Below are 18,176 nucleotides of genomic sequence, written 5' to 3'. Positions count from 1 at the left end.
GCCCAGTAGGTGGCGGTAATGCACCTTTAAGTGTGTTTGCTAATCGCCAAAAAAAAAACCTAAAGAAGAAGAAGAAAATGGCGGAGTGTGTTACAGAACCAACCGAGGACGAAATGAAAACGACTCGAAAACAAACCACCCCCCCCCAAAAAAAGCAAGAAAATAAGGAATAAAAGTATTTGATGGTAAGAACACGTGTTTTTTTTTCCCTCAAGAATTATTATCGCATTTTCCCCAAATTGCTCCTGTCATTTCACCGGTTTGTTTACATTCTAAGCGGAAATGATTTGTCGGACGTTTTGTATAAAGTTTTTATTTCTTGAATTTGCTAAAAATAAAAATGCTCCGGTTCTTAAAAATCAGTGAATGTGGATAGAATAAAACAGTTAATCCGCTCCACCTCTGTGCTACGCACCTCCTCGGCTATCAGCTCATGTACGACTCGATTTCATGGAATAACTGTTAAATAGATCTGCTGCAACCCGTTACCAACAGAAGTCACATGATTAGTTGAGTTGTGTCATTAAAGTCATGTATCTTCAATATAAATTCACCTGTTTGTTCGAGAACATACTGAAACAAACAGCATCGTGAAGAATAAGAAACTTTCAAAACAAGTCCAGGACAAAATTTTGGAAATGTCTCAATTAGGGTTTTAATTATTTAAAAAAAAATCCAAACCATTAAAGCTAGCCTGCCTTTCAGATTTTTCAAGTGTAGGTCATAAAAAGAATTTTCCCCGACACCTGATTATTTTTGTTTAGTGACTGAAAGCTACTGAATTCGAATCACAGACTTCCAATTTTATTAGTTTTTTAAAAATAGAACAATTAATGAATTTATCTCCACATGTCCTTAAATTCTCGGCTATTTTTTCCTGCTTCACCATGACCCAATTCAAGATACTACGTTATGCATCACATGGTGGGTTTTCCCCATTCATGCAAGGCATTGTGGGATACAAATTTGAAACAGGAGAGAAAAATGGAGGACGAGAGTGTGTGAATGAAACGTGAAAGAGCGACTACAGTAACGGAAAGAAAGCGAGAAGAAAAGACATTATGTTCTATACGAAGGAAAGGAAACGCAGGACCAAACTAATAAATATGGGCGCTCAGCGAGCACCTCGGTGTGATCAGCTGTTCGTTTAGCGACAGAATGATGGAACTGTCAGTGCACGCTCAAAGGGAAACCTGTAGATGGCAGTAATGCAACACTGTGGATGCCAGCTGCTGTAAAACCCAAAAGAAGAAGATGAAGGTAAACCTGCGCATGCGCACACGGACTTCCTCTGTCTGCTTGACTGCGCCAAGCGAGCGATTTCATGCGCATTATTTGCTTTAATCCCCTCAAATTAAATAACTTCCCAGCCACAGAACGGCCTGATATTTTGTGATATTACGGAAATAAACATTTATTTTTTTCGCGGTCCGGTTTCCATCAAATCCTGCGCCCTGATTGGCTGGCGAGCAGGTTCGTATCCTACGGTATGGACCCCGGTTACGGACCTCTGGCGACTCGCTCATTCACAACAACAACAAACATAGTAGCAATTTTTGTCAACTTTTAGTTTCGCATTTCTCAGGAGAATAGCATTAATTTTACAGCATGGAGAGCGATAACGACAGTGTTCACAGCGAAAGCGAGTTTTACTCCCCTGAGGAAGAAGAAATAAAAGAAAACATTTCAGGAGAAAGCTAAAAACCTGTAACTGTTGATAACGCCGAGCAAAAACATGGCTGAATCCTGAATGACTCCTATTTGTATAAATAGGGGACGACATAGGCGGCAAAATGTAGTTTTTTTCCTGCCATGGAAGTGCACTTGTATACCGAGGAGGAAGCCATTTGCATTACAGCCGTGAATGAGGATTCAAAATGGCATCTCGGCTCGGTTTTCCCTTTCGGGCGCTCTCGTTTTCTGTTAGAATTTGGTAAAGAAAAAAAAAAATATATTATTTACCAGCTTAAGGTCGGTCCGTATGGTGAAATACCGTGACCTCGGCCTTGAATACTGACCTCAGCCCAGAGGGCCTCGCTCAGTACTTTCAAGACCTCGGTCACGGTATTTCATGATACGGACCTCCCAGCTGGTAAATAACATATCACACTGACCACATTTCAGAGGGAACTAAGTTTCACCGAATTTATGAAATCGAAAGGCCGTCTAGCTTTAATGACACTCTGGAAGACATATGACACAAACACAACTCTCCTGAGAGACTGTCCCAAAACAATAATAAATAAAAAAAGGGCAGTGATTGGGTAAAAAGGGGATTAATCAGTGAATCAAGCAAGTGGCGAAGGGTAACACTGAGCATGATGCTCCCACCACCATGCTTCACTCAATTCAGATTATGATGTGAGTTCTCATGGCAACGGCTTGCACCAGAACTAACTTGGGGGTTTCACAGCAATGGGGATGAATACTTTTTCAATCATAATCACTTTTTACAATTTTTATTTTATTATCTGTATGCAAAATGTACATTATTTTTATATTTAGATTTTTTTTAAAGCTAAATGGTCAGATTTGCAAACGCTATGGGTTAACCTGCTGTTATTATTCCTACTTGTATTTCGTCAGTATGTTCTGGTGTTGTGTAACTCCATCGGGACGCCTCTGGACTCCAAATACATCGACATCGGTGAGTAAAACTGTCTGAGGGATGGCGTAAAGTTTATGGGTTTACCTGGGAACAGATCCTGAACGAGCTTGATCTTTAGGATGGATATATTGCATTTTAAAATGACAATTTAAAAACATTTTTTTTGACTGAAAACCGTGTTTGGTTTGACACGTCGTCATCCTCCTCTTCCAAACATCCAAGGCGTCTAGTGTTACAACATGAACGCTGTGTTTGCAGACCCGCTGTTTGTCACCATGACAAAGACTCACGTCATCGCCGCGTCCAAGGAGGCCTTCTACGTCTGGCAGTATCGCGTGGCCAAGAAGCTCACAGCTCTGGAGATCAACCAGGTCGCCAAGACCAGGAAAGAGGGCCGTGAAAGGTCAGATGGGATTCTTCTTTTTCTTTTGAAGGAACCATCGTTGTGTTCTGGAGAACGTGCTGTGTGTTGTGTTTCGTCTCACTCAGGCGAGTGAAGGAATGCGAGGAGCTCATCGAGGATTTGGTTTGCTGAGAGTCGGCTGTTTGTTTTTCTGACCTGTCTGTCAGCACACTGACACTCTGTGTTCACCTTCCGCAGGTGTATACAAGGGTTTAGTTTATAGTGCTGGGCAAGGATTCACCTTCACACACCCACTGTTCTGTGTGTGTGTGTGTGTGTGTGTGTGTGTGTGTGTGTGTGTGTGTGTGTGTTTGCTCTCTCAGCCTTACTCAGCAGTAGGAAAGTTACACGATTCTCAGCCAGGACGTTTGCTCTCTGAAACTTGCGACTTCATACTGTTTATGTGTAACGTTCTGACGGCGGCCATCTTACAAACCTAAGGCCCCGGTCACACCGCCCGAACTTTGCTGGAGCGTTCCTGGAGCGGTGAAAAAAATTCATCACCGCTCGTAACCGTTCACCACCGTTTAACAAAAGTTGGCCCCCGTTAAAGCAACGCCGTATACGCTCGGCCACCGCTGATGTTTCTCGAGGGGCCCTCCTACCGCTCCGAAAGTTTTGAGCTGCACAAAATATTGCGAGCGGTGAGGAGGGGGCAATTTTCCGCCCCGGCAAAGTTCAGCCCCGCTCCACCAACTCCCAGTCAAAGTTTGGCACCGCTAGACGCAAGTTCGTGGACGCTTGGGTCCTCTAGGCCAACGCAGAAATCTTGAACGCTGGACCACCACTGCTTCGCCAGCGTTGCCCAGGCGGCGATTAAACGTTGCACAAACTTCGGTGGAGCGGTTGTAAGCGTTTTACGAGCGGACACGGGGTTGCTGGAACGGTGTCGGGCGTTGAAGCAGCTATCCATGGCGGCGATGAACTTTGGTTTGGCGTTGGTATAGAGGTGTCGGAGCGGGACCAGAATTTGGCTATAAATACGGGGAGAAATGGACCAGGAGCTCATTTGGAATCGAGCTGCCGTTGAGTTCAGACCTCATCTATATCGAATTTGCTCAAAGTTACAGTAAAACTGTATCACCATGGATGCTGAGAGACTTGCTATGATTGGTGCTAAACCAACTTTATACCCCCGCCGAGCCAAAGCCCGCATGCGCAGAACGCCGCTATACCAACGCTCGCTACCGCTAAACCAATGCTCGCTACCGCTAAACCAACGCTAAAGCAACGCCGGCTTCAGTGGTGCACCGTTAAGCCAACGCCCGTGTTTTCGATTTTTTTCCCATTTTGTGCGCGGTGACGAGCGTTGTCGAAATTCGGCCCCCCCTCCCTACCGTTCAAGGAACGCTCCAGCAAAGTTCGGGCGGTGAGACCGGGGCCTAACGAGTAACATATATACACAGTCAGGTCCATAAATATCTGGACATCGACTGGGTGAATGTTATTTTAGCTGGAACTCCTCGACGTGATCAGATGCTAGCTTGGTCTGTTCCCCGGTGGTGTTCTGCCAGGTCTTTACTGCAGCTCTCTTCACTTCCTCCTTGTTTTTGGGAGTCCTGTCTTCTGTTTCATCTCCAGCAGCTCATCTGGATCAAGGTCAGGTGATTAGCTTCTGCGGCGACTGCGGAACGATCCACTTCTTTCCCTGAAAAAAAAAAATCACAGGTTGCTTTCGAAGTATGTTTCGGGTCGTTGTTTATCTGCGGTGTGAAGCGTGTTGAAGTGTGTGTGTGTGTGTGTGTGTGTGTGTTGAGGCATTTGGCTGGATGTGAGCAGATAGTGGAGCCCTGGACACTTCAGCATTCATTGTGCTGCTTTTCTCAGCGGTCACAGCATCAGTAAATGGAGCAGAACCTGATCCATGGACAGATGAGGTGGTGCGCTTCAGATCATGAGCAGCTCCTTCTGTTCTCCACGCCCTTCTCTTCCCAGAATCCTGTGACATGTTGATCTTTGTCTCATCTGTACATAGGATGATGTTCTAGATCTGTACAGGATGTTTTTTTAACATTCTCTCTCTCTCTCTCATATTCACTTACTCTTCACACACACACTCCTACAGGGTTTACCACATTGATGGCACAGCTGACGGGGCGCTGGATTTCACCAAAGCCTTCACAGTGAGTGCTCATTACACACACACACACACACACACACACACACACACACACACACACACACACATACTTTGCCAGAATCACTAATGTGTGACTGAAAGAGACACACACTCACATTAAACACCCATGCAATTTCATCTGCTCGTCAAAGGATTAGCATAAAAGTCCCATCAAACACTCAGTACACAACACACACACACACACACACACACACACACACACACACACACACACTCTCACAAGCTCACTCTCTCTCACCTGCTAGACCATTTGAGTACAAACAATAGTCTGTTAGTTGTTTCCGTTTCCGGTTGAGAGTACGTCGTGCACATTCTGGCTGCCGCTTCTCACCGGAGCTTTTTTGTTTTATTTTATTTCTTTTTCTGTTTTTTTTTCCTGTGTGTTTGTGTAGTTTGATGTTTGTTTGAGTGTTTTCTCCACCGGTTGTGGTGTAGCTCCGGACCCAGTTTTGGGCGTCGGTTCCCTCCAGGCCTTGGTTCGCTGTGGGTGATGCCTGTGCTCCCAGCTGTGGACTGCAGTGAGCTTGTTGCTCATTTTACATCGTGGTTGTCCAGCGCTCTGCGCTTTAACGCTTGCCGTGATGTTCCGAGCGATGTTGCTCGGTGGTGTCGCGGCGGCTGTGCAGGCGGTTTGGGACACACCAGCGCTTTGCGTGGCGGAGCTTCTCTGCTCGCTTTGTGGATCCATGGCGTGGTGTTCTGAGCGATGTTGCTCGGTGGTGTCGCGGCGGCTGTGCAGGCGGTTTGGGACACACCAGCGCTTTGCGTGGCGGAGCTTCTCTGCTCGCTTTGTGGATCCATGCCGTGGTGTTCTGAGCGATGTTGCTCGGTGGTGTCGCGGCGGCGGTGCTGGAGATGTGGGACTTGTTTTGATGCGCCTTTTGGTGGGACTGTGGCTGCTACACCACGGGAATTACATCCTGACCCCTACTTGGTGGACTTTTTACTTTTTTTTTTTTTCTTCTTATATTTTTTCTTTTTTCTTTTTTTCTTTCTTTGTCTACTATTGTAAAGCGTCCTTGGGTTTCTTGAAAGGCGCTATATAAATTTAACTTCTTATAGTCTGCATAAAAATGATCAGGGGGGAACAAGCAACATCAGGCACTGTGATTGGCCAGGGCGAAGCTGACATAACCCGTCCCCCAGGTTAATCACGCCCACTTTATGTTACATTTAGAAATTCTAATGAAGAAAAATATCAATCTGACTGGTTCCTTCAGGTTTAATATCTCCACTGTGATGTGTAATTAGATATATGACTCAGTCTTGTTCTGTGTGTGATCTATCGATCTATCAGATACATACAAGTGTGGTTTTTATTTTTTCCAGGCCACCAGAGATCCGATCTGCTGCATCACAGCATCAGACAGAACTCTCATCGTGGTGCGTACAGGCTTTAGTAACAGGAAAGCAAAGCAGTGATTATGATATTATAGTTTGTGTGTGTGTGCGTGCGTGCGTACAGGGTCGTGAATCAGGGATCTTGCAGAAATACCTGTTGCCGAACGTCAGCCTGGTGCAGAAGTTCTCTCTGAGCTGCAGAGCATATCAGCTCTCTCTGAACTGCAACTCCAGGTGTGTAACTTCACAGTTTTTAACGTTCGCAGCAGGCAGCATTGTAACGTCTGAATCCAGTGTATGAGTATTACAGCCTTATGATACCTGTTCATCGTGTGTGTCATGAAGAGAACCATGTGGGTGACTGACATCAGTGCAGACCATGATGTACCACTAATGGGACAAAAACTAAATGAATAGAGTATTAGTAGAGAAGCAGAAACCTTCATTTTTAAACTATGATTATATTCTGAAACTCTTAAAGAGCTAAAAGCATATAAGTCACTGTCGTATTTCTCTGACTTGGGTGGAATACTGAAGCGTGGCAGGTGGGAGATGATGTTCACACACAACTTTTATTTTATTAATTTTGCTTTTCAGCTTTACTTGGCATGGTTGCGTGCTCGCGCGCACACACACACACACACACACACACACACACACACACACACGTTCTCATCTCCTCTCGTCGCTCTGTCCCTCCTTTTCACTTCTTCACTGCAAAACACACAAACACAACAGTAATCAACAACAGGTGTACTGACTTTTCCACTCACCTTCCCTGACCCCACCCTCCATTCACAAACTGACGCTTGGCCACGCCCTCGCTGCCGTCCAGCCTGCAGCAGACCCCCCCCGATGGGACAGGAAATCCGCCACTACCATCTGCGCCCCTCGCCTGTGGACCACCTCAAGTTTAAACGGCTGGAGGGCGAGATACCAACGGGTGATCCACGCATTAGCATCCTTCATGCAGTGGAGCCACTGGAGGGGCCCGTGGTCCGAACAGAGGGTGAAAGGGCACCCCAGTAGGTAGTATCGGAGTGATGACCGCCTACTTGATGGCCAGGCGCTCTTTCTCAATGCTGCTGTACTTGCTTTCGTGCATCGAGAGCTTGCGGCTGATGTACTGTACAGCACCGGACGTTCCTCACCCTCCACCTTCTAGGACAGAACAGCCCCCAGCCCTTTGTCCGATGCATCCATCTGTAAAATAAAAGGGAGAGAGAAGTCAGGGAATGTAAGAGTGGCCCCCCACACACAGTGCAGCTTTTACCTTAGTGAAAGCCTGTTGGCACTGCTCCGTTCACTGGACCGGATCTGGTGCTCCCTTTTTAGTGAGATCAGTCAGCGGGCTGGTGATGTCCGAATAATTAGGTATGAACCTGTGATAGTAGCCAGCCAGCCCCAGGAATTGCCCCCCCCCTTTTGGTCTTGGGCCTTGGGCAGGCCACAATTGCTGCTGTCTTGTCAATTTGGGGACGCACCTGCCCGTGACCCAAGTGGAAACCCAGGTACCATACTTCCACCCACCCAATCGCACACTTTTTTTGGGTTAGCTGTGAAACCTCCATGCCTCGGCGACTCTAGGACGGCCCTAAGGTGTTCTATGTGCTACGGCCAGTCATTGCTATATACGTATGATGATGCTGTCAAGGTAGGCTGCCGAATAGGCAGCGTGGGGGCAGAGGATCTTGTCCATGACCCGCTGGGACGTAGCAGGAGCCCCAAGTAGCCCAAAAGGAAGCATGACAAATTGGTGTAATCCAAATGGTGTTGAAAAGGCCGTGTTCTCTCGGGATAGAGGAGTCAAGGGGATCTGCCAATATCCCTTTGTCAAATCCAGTGTGGAATAAAATTAAGCAGCGCCTAACCGATCGAGCAGCTCATCAATGCAAGGCATTGGGTATGTGTCAAATTTAGACACTGTGTTGACTTTTGTGTAGTCCACACAGAACCGGACTGACCTGTCGGCCTTGGGAACCAGGACCACCGGGCTGCTCCAATCACTGTGTGGTGACTCGATTATGCCCATTTCGAGCATGGTCTTGAGTTCGTCCTGAGCCACCTTTTTCTTGTGTTTGGGTAAGCGGTAGGGGTGGCTATGCACCACCACCTCTGGGGGCGTTTCAATGAGGTGGGTGCGACCGGGAAGGGGCGAGAACACATTGGAAAATTCCTCTTCAACCTGGCAACCTCTGTGAGTTGGGCTGGTGAGAGGTGGTCTCCACAGGGGACTGGAACGGGTTGAGTAGTTAATTTTTTAACCTCTGGCCCCAGCTCTGCCTTCTCCAGAACTACCGACGCCAGTGTCACAGGGACCCCCTCGTTCTAATGTTTTAGCAGGTTGAGGTGGTATGTTTGCAGTGCCCCTCCCCTATCCGTTTGCCTCACCTCATAGTCGACATCCCCGATTTGCTGTGTGACCTCGAAGGGCCTTTGCCACTTGGTGACTAATTTGGAGCTTGAAGTGGGCAATAATACGAGTAGTTTATCTCCTGGGGTTAACTCTCTAAGGCTCGTGCCCCTGCTGTCAAGCCTGGCTGTACGTTCTTGTGCCTGCCGCAGATTCTCCTGGGTTAAGTACGTGAGGGTGTGGAGCTTTGCACGCAGGTCGAGAATGTATTGAATTGGGAGGAGGGATCTTCAACGAGTAAAAATGAATTACTCGTTGAAGATCCCTCCTCCCAATTTTCCCGCAGCACATCCAAAATGCCGCGAGGCTTTTGGCCATGTAATAATTTGAATGGGGAGAACCCCGTGGAGGCTTGTGGGACCTCTTGTACTGCAAATAACAGGGGCTTGAGCCATTTATCCCAGTTTCATGCGTCCTCGCTTACAAATTTTGAATTAGATTTTTAAGTGTTTGATTAAACCTCTCCACCAAGCCATCCATTTGTGGGTGATAGACGCTGGTGCGGATTGATTTAATTCCCAATAACCCATACAGCTCATGAAGTGTTCATGACATAAAGGTAGTGCCTTTGTCAGTCAGGATTTCTTTTGGAATCCTGACTCAGGAGATAACGCAGAAGAGTGGCTCTGCAATACTGCGTGCTGAAATATTGCAGAGAGGCACCACTTCCGGATATTGCGTTGCATAGTTCACCAGAACTAAAATAAAGCGATATCTTCATGCTGACCAATCTAATGGCCCGACAAGATCCATGCCAATTCTTTCAAAGGGGCTTTCAATTAGAGGGAGAGGGCGCAAAGGTGCTTTTGGGGTGGCTGCAGGATTTACTAGTTGGTATTCGCGGCACGCCGCACACCACTGATGAGCATCCCCACGAATCCCTGGCCAATAGAACCGGGCCATTATTCAGGCTATTGTCTTATCTTGTCCTAAGTGTCTGGCCATTGGATTAAAGTGAGCCGCATGGAATACAAGTTCCCTACGGCTCTTTGGAATTAACAACTGGGTTAACTGTTCGCCAGTTTGAGTGTCCTGCTTCACTTGATACAGCCTATCCTTAATAATAGCAAAGAATGGGAAAGAGGGTGTCACATTTGGCTGGAGAGTTTGACCATCGATTACTCTCACTTGGTCAAACGCATGATGCAGAGTTGAGTCTCGTGACTGCTCTAACGGGAAATCCTCGAGGGAATCTCCGAGAGAGGGAGGAGGGGCGAGCTGCTCCTCACTCCTCGCATTGCCCTGATGTGGTGCTGTTGTAGAATGTTCTGTGACAGCTTCCCCAGGCAGTACCACACTAGGATCCCCCCCGTGATGTATTATCGCAGGACCCACCTCCTACTATATCGTCGCTGTCAGGTCAAAACCTGCTATGTGACATTTTTTTTACAGGAGACGTAAAAAACTGAATAAAACTCTGAAATAACAAGCTGAGAAGCCAGTAAAAGTTTACTTGTTCTATTATTAGCTTTTCTAATTAGCATAAATGGAAGCATGAGGTCAAAATTGACCAATCAGCATAGAGAACCCAATTTGACCTAAATTGTCACATAGCAGGTTTTGAACTGACAGCGACGATATGCTCCATTAATTTCCCTAAACCCTGGCCAATCAGTCCCCAGGATCAGCGGGTGGGTAAGACACGGGTTAACTGCCGTCTTTATGCTATGCTTTTCTCCCCGAAATAGAACGTGGACGGATACTAGTGGATAATTGTGAACATCCCCCGTGCACGCACAGAACCTTCACCACTTGTGCTCTCCCCAATGTCTCATCTTGTACCAGGCTTTGGTGGATTGAGGTCTGATTACAGCTGGAGTCCACCAATGCATGATACATACAGTATCCCCTCGAACACTCCCCAGTATACGATACGCTCCGGCCCATTCAACGGCAGTCTGTGGTGTGTCGGGGATCCAGACCACCGCTCCCACCTCCATCACGGAACACTGACCCTGGAGGTGCCTGGGTTCCCTGCAGCACACTGGCCCAGGCTTCACCTCTGCACTGGTGTTATGGGCATCACTCACATCTGGGGGGGGCGAGACAGACACAGAAGGGACAGACAGGAGGACACCACGGGTGCAGTGGGCCAGCTGGGGGTAGAGCCGGCCCCTACGGTGGGGGAACAAGGTGGAGATGAGAAGGAGAGAGAAGAGGCGATGTGTCTGCCTGCTGTCAGAACCGCTGCCAGATGGTCCTCTGCTGGCTCGATGGCTTGATCCAGCGACACCGGGCAATGATACTGGACCCACTCCGCCGGTCTTTTTCGGAAGCCGCGTGATGAACTGCTCCAGTGTCACCAGGTTGATGATCCCCCTCGGTGTCATGGTCGTCCACCCTCAGCCACCACCAACAGGCATCCCGGAGCTGTTGGCCAAACACAAACGGCCGGCTGATCTCCTCCAAAGTCAGCGTCTGGAAGCACTGGCGATGTTGTTCTGGGGAGCAGCCAACATGCTTCAAGTTCTCGTAGAGGAGTCGGCTGTCAGCGGGGAGCTGCTGCACGGCAAGCTGCGCCTCCTCAGTCAGTGATGGTAGTAGGCATGACGCGCGCTGCTCGACCAGCCACGCCTACGCTTTGGCTGCTTGCTCAAAGAGCACGATGAAGGCTTCCGGATCGTCGTGTGGCCCCATCTTGGTAAGGGTGACGTTGAGAGGGTCTGTGGCGGTGGCAGTCGAGGACCCCGCCGATGGGAGCAAGTGCCAGAACTCCTGCTGACCTTCCTGCTGAGCCAGCATCAAGGCTTCAAACTGTTGTTCCTGCTCCTTCCGGAGGGCGATCAGCGCTTGGTGCTGATTCTGTTGGGTGGTAGCAAGGATATGGATCAAGTCCTTAAATGGGGAGGACTCCATCGATGGTTCTCTTTAGTGGTCCCGGGTTTCAGCACCACTGTAGTATTTCCCTGACGTGGGTGGAATACTGAAGTGCGGCAAGTGGGAGATGATGTTCACACACAACTTTTATTTTATTAATTTTGCTTTTCAGCTTTACTTGGTGTGGTTGTGTGCGCGCGCACACATACAAAAAAAAAGTGTTCTCATCAGGATAGCTCTCCTCTCGTCGCTCTCTCCTTCCTTTTCTACCTTCCACCTTCACTGCAAAACACACAAACATTAATCGACAACAGGTGTACTGACTTTGCCACTCACCTTCCCTGACCCCACCCTCCATTCACAAACTGATGCTTGGCCACACCTCCGCTGCCACAGTTACTTTTTTTTTTCCCTTTCTATCTTTTGCCAGTCGCTTGGCCATCATCGACATGACTGGAGTGTTGACGTTTCTGGACATTGATTCACGTGGCTCGGCCAGGGAAGCGGAGGAAGGCGCCTCGGCTGAAGACCCGTCCAAATTTGAGCGCAAAGACGTGTGGGATATGAAGTGGGCCAATGACAACCCTGACCTGTTTGCTATGATGGAAAAGACCAGGATGTACGTCTTCAGAAACCTGGACCCAGAGGTCAGGGCAGACACAAACGGATTTCTTACAACATGATATCATAACACCAATATAAGCAAGAATTCAACATTATTTTTCCATCATATCAGACCATATCATTAGTGATACAGATTAGTATTCGTTCACAAACTCTAAATTCTCAAGTGTCCAATCAGTGGACTGCTTAGGAGTAAGAACGAGCCAATCCTTGCACAGGGGGCAGGAGTAAACAGAGAACAATACAGAGTAGTTTTGTTTGTTTGTTTTTTCTGAGTTTATTAATCGGTCCAGGTCATCCCTCAAAACATAATGTGTAAATGAACTTTCATACCTCAGAAGGTTGATGTCCAGTTTTTCAGTTGTCTGTGAAAGCAGTGTTTGATTGAAACACACACATTTGTGCCTTTTCTTTTTCCTGATTGTACTCTTTGCTTTCTAATCCAGGAGCCGATTCAAACATCTGGATTCATCTGTAACTTCGAAGATCTCGAAATCAAGTCTGTCCTGCTGGATGAAATCGTGAAGGTGTGTGATGATATATCAGTGTACAGTGATACAGAAATCAGGAACTGTTAAATCCTTAACGTGAGCTGATGGTGAGATAGTGATCGGTCGTACCGTGAGAATATTGCACGTGTGTTCAGCGATGGTTCATTAGTGCTGTATTTTCTGCACCTTATTCCCGTAATGAGCTTGCTGTTGTGTTTCGATAATTTTATAAAACATAAGCCGTGGAAGCGGACCTGTTTGACCAGAGGGTACAGAGGAGAAGGTGAGGGAACTGGATGGACTGATTCACTAAAGCTCCGCTGCATCGCTCTCTTTCTCCAAAGTAAAAACAGGCCAAGATCTCAAACAATGCTGAAGATTGTTGAGGGGAAATATTTCCTTTAATTTGCTTCAATAAATCATGAACATTGACACGCGCTCTGTGTGTGTGTGTGTGTGTGTCCCAGAATCCCGAGCGGCCAAACAAGGACTACCTGATCAACTTTGAGATCCGTTCTCTGAGAGACAGCAGAGCACTGATCGAGAAAGTGGGGATAGAGGACGCTTCCCAGTTTATAGAGGACAATCCTCACCCCCGACTCTGGTAGCGTGGAACACACACACACACACACACACACACACACACACACACTTCTTCCAGAAATACACAGACAGAGCATCCAGGTTCTGAATGGTTCTGACTATGGATTTTTAAAATGTAAACTTGTGTGTCTTAATAAAGGAAGTATAATCTCTGTACCTGTCCATCTTAGTAAAGGAGGTGTGGTCTCTTAGTGTCAGTCTCAACAAAAAAGGTGTGGCATCTGTACGTCACTCACATTAAAGGAGGTGTGGCTTCTGTATCTTTCACTCACATAAAAGGAGGTGTGGCTTGAGTCACATGAAAGGAGGTGTGGCTTCTGTTCCTTTCACTCACATGAAAGGAGGTGTGGTTTGAGTCACATGAAAGGAGGTGTGGCTTCTGTTCCTTTCACTCACATGAAAGGAGGTGTGGCTTCTGTTCCTTTCACTCACATGAAAGGTGTGGTTTGAGTCACATGAAAGGAGGTGTGGCTTCTGTACCTTTCATTCACATGAAAGGAGGTGTGGTTTGAGTCACATGAAAGGAAGTGTGGCTTCTGTTCCTTTCACTCACATGAAAGGAGGTGTGGTTTGAGTCACATGAAAGGAGGTGTGGCTTCTGTACATGTCACTCACATTAAAGGAGGTGTGGCTTCTGTATCTTTCACTCACATAAAAGGAGGTATGGCTTGAGTCACATGAAAGGAGGTGTGGCTTCTGTACATGTCACTCACATGAAAGGAGGTGTGGCTTCTGTACCTTTCACTCACATGAAAGGAGGTGTGGTTTGAGTCACATGAAAGGAGGTGTGGCTTCTGTTCCTTTCACTCACATGAAAGGAGGTGTGGTTTGAGTCACATGAAAGGAGGTGTGGCTTCTGTTCCTTTCACTCACATGAAAGGAGGTGTGGTTTGAGTCACATGAAAGGTGGTGTGGCTTCTGTTCCTTTCACTCACATGAAAGGAGGTGTGGCTTGAGTCACATTAAAGGAGGTGTGGCTTCTTTAGCCACCACTTCTTAATTTATGTAAACACATGTATGTAAAATTTTGATAATGACTTTTTTTTTCATCTGATGTCGGAAGAAAGAGCTGGAATAAACACGTCATGGATTCAAAACAATATTTTCACTTCTTTTTAACTTGTGTTAATTTTCTAATTAAATATTAATTTCATTTTCTAATTAATTAGAAAAAATGAACGGTGAGTTTGTCAGAAGAAGCTCATCGTTTCCAAACAGCTCTCAGTGGAGTCGCGTGATTTACTGGCTAAATATCATTTTATTTCTATTTATACATTTTACGTAATCAATATTTGAATGCAGTTGTTTGAGAAATCTGATATCCCGTGTGTGTGTGTGTGTGTGTGTGTGTGTGTGTGTACCCCTCCCTCAGTGACGTGACTCTCAGTTGTGTTTTTAATGACACAAAGTGCTGAGAGAACGTGATGTCTGAGTTTCCTCCGTCATCTCTGAACGAGAACGCAACACGCTCCATCTGGAGGAAACTCCAGCTCTCACACACACACACACACACACACACACACACAGCATGTGTGCATTTCAGTAAAAGATTAATGTGAGGGAAGTACAGTGAGCAGGAAGAACCCGTGTCCTGCCATGTGTGTGATGTATTTTCGCTCCACTCCAGTGAGGATGAGGATGAGGAAGATCATTCAGGTGTTTTTCATCAATCCTAAGATTGAAGCTGTGTGAAATTGCGTGGCGCCTGAAGCTGAGAGACGATTTATGTGCAGCGTGTGTGTGAGTGTGTGGGCGATGCCTGAGAATTTCCCCGTGGCTCCGACGCTGTGGTGCTCTCGACACTTCTCACAGCATCCAGAGGAATTTCAGAGCAATGTGGGGAAAACCGAACGCCTCGCCGAATACACTTCATCCACTCAGGCCCAGGAAACACATCAGACAGTTGTGTAACTGTCACATCTCCTCCTATCTTGGAATGAAGTGTGTGTGTGTGTGTGTGTGTGTGAGATGGAAAAGATCTCGTAACTGTAAGAAAGGAAAAGATTTTTTTTTAAGGAAGTGTGAGTGTCCACATTCTCCTTGGTGTTAGCTTTGAGGTTCCCATGAGGTCAGAGGTCAGGTGACTGAGGTGCCCAGGAATGTATGAAAGTGCATAAGTGTGTGTGTGTGTGGTGGGGTGGGGGGCATTGTCTGACTGAAACAAAAAAAAGATGATGTTGGGTCTTCAAACAGGAGTGCGGTTTGTACCCTGAGGTCAGAGATCAAACGCGAGCGTGATGTACGCTTTACTTACACCACGGCTCAGTGGAGTCCTTCTACTCAGAAGGTGTTGATTAGTTTTCTCTAACAGTATGACTCAGACAGTCTGAAATTCAAGCCACAGGTGTGTATGAATGCGCTCGTGCTGATACGGTATCGTTTCTCAGGGACGCATACGACTGACAGGGGCGGCACGGTGGTGTAGTGGTTAGCACGGTCGCCTCACGACATAAAGGTTCCGGGTTCGAACCCAGCAGCCGGCGAGGGCCTTTCTGTGCGGAGTTTGCATGTTCTCCCCGTGTCTGCGTGGGTTTCCTCCGGGTGCTCCGGTTTCCCCCACAGTCCAAAGACATGCAGTTAGGTTAACGTGGGGCGGCCTTGGGCTGAGGTGCCCTGACTGCTCCCCGGGCGCTCTGCTGTGGCTGCCCACTGCTCTGTGTGTGTGTGTGTTCACTGCTTCAGATGGGTTAAATGCAGAGGATGAATTTCACTGTGCTTGAAGTGTGCATGTGACGAATAAAGGTCTCTTCTTCTTAAAACAGATTCAGAAATACTCCTTGATAATTTTTGAGATGGTTCTTGAATGTTTGTGGAAGGAGTCTCCAGTTTCAGTGCTCTGTAACAGTCAGAGGTAAAGCTGGAACTTTTCTTGGAGTTTGCGCTTTCTTGGTCACATGACAAGCTGCGATTTTAGCTCATCTGGCCACAATTCCATTAAATCATATCTCCTCTGTCAATTCTCTCTGGATTTCCGTTCTGATTGTTTTATTTGAAAGAACTCGTCACTCCACGCAAAGCTTGGTCATCTCATCTCATCTCATCTCATCGAGGAAAAAAATTTTAGGCACATTTTTGATGCCGATTTGCAACCAACACGGAGAAGCCATAGCCTTAAAGGTTTAAGAAGCAGCTTTGGGACCAAAAGGTTACCGGTTCAATTCCCGAGACCAGCAGGAATGGCTGAAGTGCCCTTGAGCAAGTCTCCGAACCCCCAACTGCTCTCCAGGCTGCTCTGGATGTGTTGTATGTCGCGTCTGAGAAATGGCATTAATGTCTCATCTCATCTCATTATCTCTAGCCGCTTTATCCTTCTACAGGGTCGCAGGCGAGCTGGAGCCTATCCCAGCTGACTATGGGCGAAAGGCGGGGTACACCCTGGACAAGTCGCCAGGTCATCACAGGGCTGACACATAGACACAGACAACCATTCACACTCACATTCACACCTACGCTCAATTTAGAGTCACCAGTTAACCTAACCTGCATGTCTTTGGACTGTGGGGGAAACCGGAGCACCCGGAGGAAACCCACGCGGACACGGGGAGAACATGCAAACTCCGCACAGAAAGGCCCTCGCCGGCCCCGGGGCTCGAACCCAGGACCTTCTTGCTGTGAGGCGACAGTGCTAACCACTACACCACCATGCCACCCAACTTGGTCATTGTTTTGTCAAATATTTTGCTCACAAGTTACTAACGAGGCCAAATTAACGAATTTTCCAGGCTTCTCACTAGAATTGTATCTCCTCTCTGATTTCTCATCTGATTTCAGTTGTGATCGATGTTTTGGGTCGATCTTCCCTCGGGGAACAAAATTTAGTCCTGTGTCGATTTTCCTGTTGTCAACAATTTGTCGTGGAGGTTGAGGTTGGTCCTCTCTCACATTGTCCCATTTCAGCTCTGTTTGATGTTTCAGGGTCGTCTTGATGGCAGGCCGGATGAGCTCCTACAGTGCCTTGCAAAAGTATTCACCCCCTTAGTGTTTGTCCCGTTTTGTCGCATTACAAGCTGGAATTGAAATGGATTTTTGGAGGGTTAGCACCATTTTATATTTACACAACACGCCGACCACTTTAAAGGTGCACATTGTTTTTATTGTGACACAAACAATAATTAAGATGAAAAAACAGAAGTCTGGAGTGTGCATAAGTATTCACCCCCTTTCGTATGAAACCCCTAAATAAGAGCTGCGCCAACCAATTCACTTCATAAGTCACATGATTAGTTGATTACGATCCATCTGTGTGCAATCAAAGTGTCACATGATCTGTCACATGATGTCTGTATAAGTCAACCTGTTCTGGAAGGACCCTGACTCTGCAACACCACATGAGAACCAAGGAGCCTCCAAACAGGTCAGAGACAAAAGTTGTGGAGAAGTATAGATCAGGGTTGGGTTATAAAAAATATCCCAAACTTTGAACATCCCAGGGAGTTCCACTAAATATATTATAGCAAAATGGAAAGAATATGGCACCACTACAAACCTGACAAGAGAAGGCCCCGCCCACCAAAACTCACAGACCGGGCAAGGAGGGCATTAATCAGAGATGCAACAAAGACACCAACACTGAAGGAGCTGCAAAGATCCACAGCAGAGATGGGAGGATCTGTCCATAGGACCACTTTAAGCCGTACACTCCACAGAGCGGGTGGGGCTTTATGGAAGTGTGGCCAGGAAAAAGTCATTGCTTAAAAAAGAAAATCACGTTTGGAGTTTGCCCAACAGCATGTGGC

At 47.1% G+C, this 18,176-nt stretch overlaps 1 protein-coding gene across 1 annotated transcript in view; it reads left to right on the top strand.

Moving 5' to 3' along the window:
• Positions 1–18,176, top strand: part of wdr35 (WD repeat domain 35) — a 44,401-nt gene that overhangs the window by 12,502 nt on the left and 13,723 nt on the right. The window contains exons 12-19 of the mRNA XM_060925167.1: positions 2,587–2,647; positions 2,867–3,011; positions 5,077–5,134; positions 6,481–6,534; positions 6,617–6,726; positions 12,153–12,369; positions 12,793–12,873; positions 13,305–13,441. Coding sequence (XP_060781150.1) covers positions 2,587–2,647; positions 2,867–3,011; positions 5,077–5,134; positions 6,481–6,534; positions 6,617–6,726; positions 12,153–12,369; positions 12,793–12,873; positions 13,305–13,441 — 863 coding nt within the window. The remainder of the gene's footprint in view (positions 1–2,586; positions 2,648–2,866; positions 3,012–5,076; positions 5,135–6,480; positions 6,535–6,616; positions 6,727–12,152; positions 12,370–12,792; positions 12,874–13,304; positions 13,442–18,176) is intronic.

This window comes from Neoarius graeffei, chromosome 7, assembly GCF_027579695.1.
Source record: "Neoarius graeffei isolate fNeoGra1 chromosome 7, fNeoGra1.pri, whole genome shotgun sequence".
Taxonomy (NCBI): Eukaryota; Metazoa; Chordata; class Actinopteri; order Siluriformes; family Ariidae; genus Neoarius; species Neoarius graeffei.
Note: the sequence above shows the minus strand (reverse complement) of the source record. Positions and strands in the feature narration are given on the sequence as shown.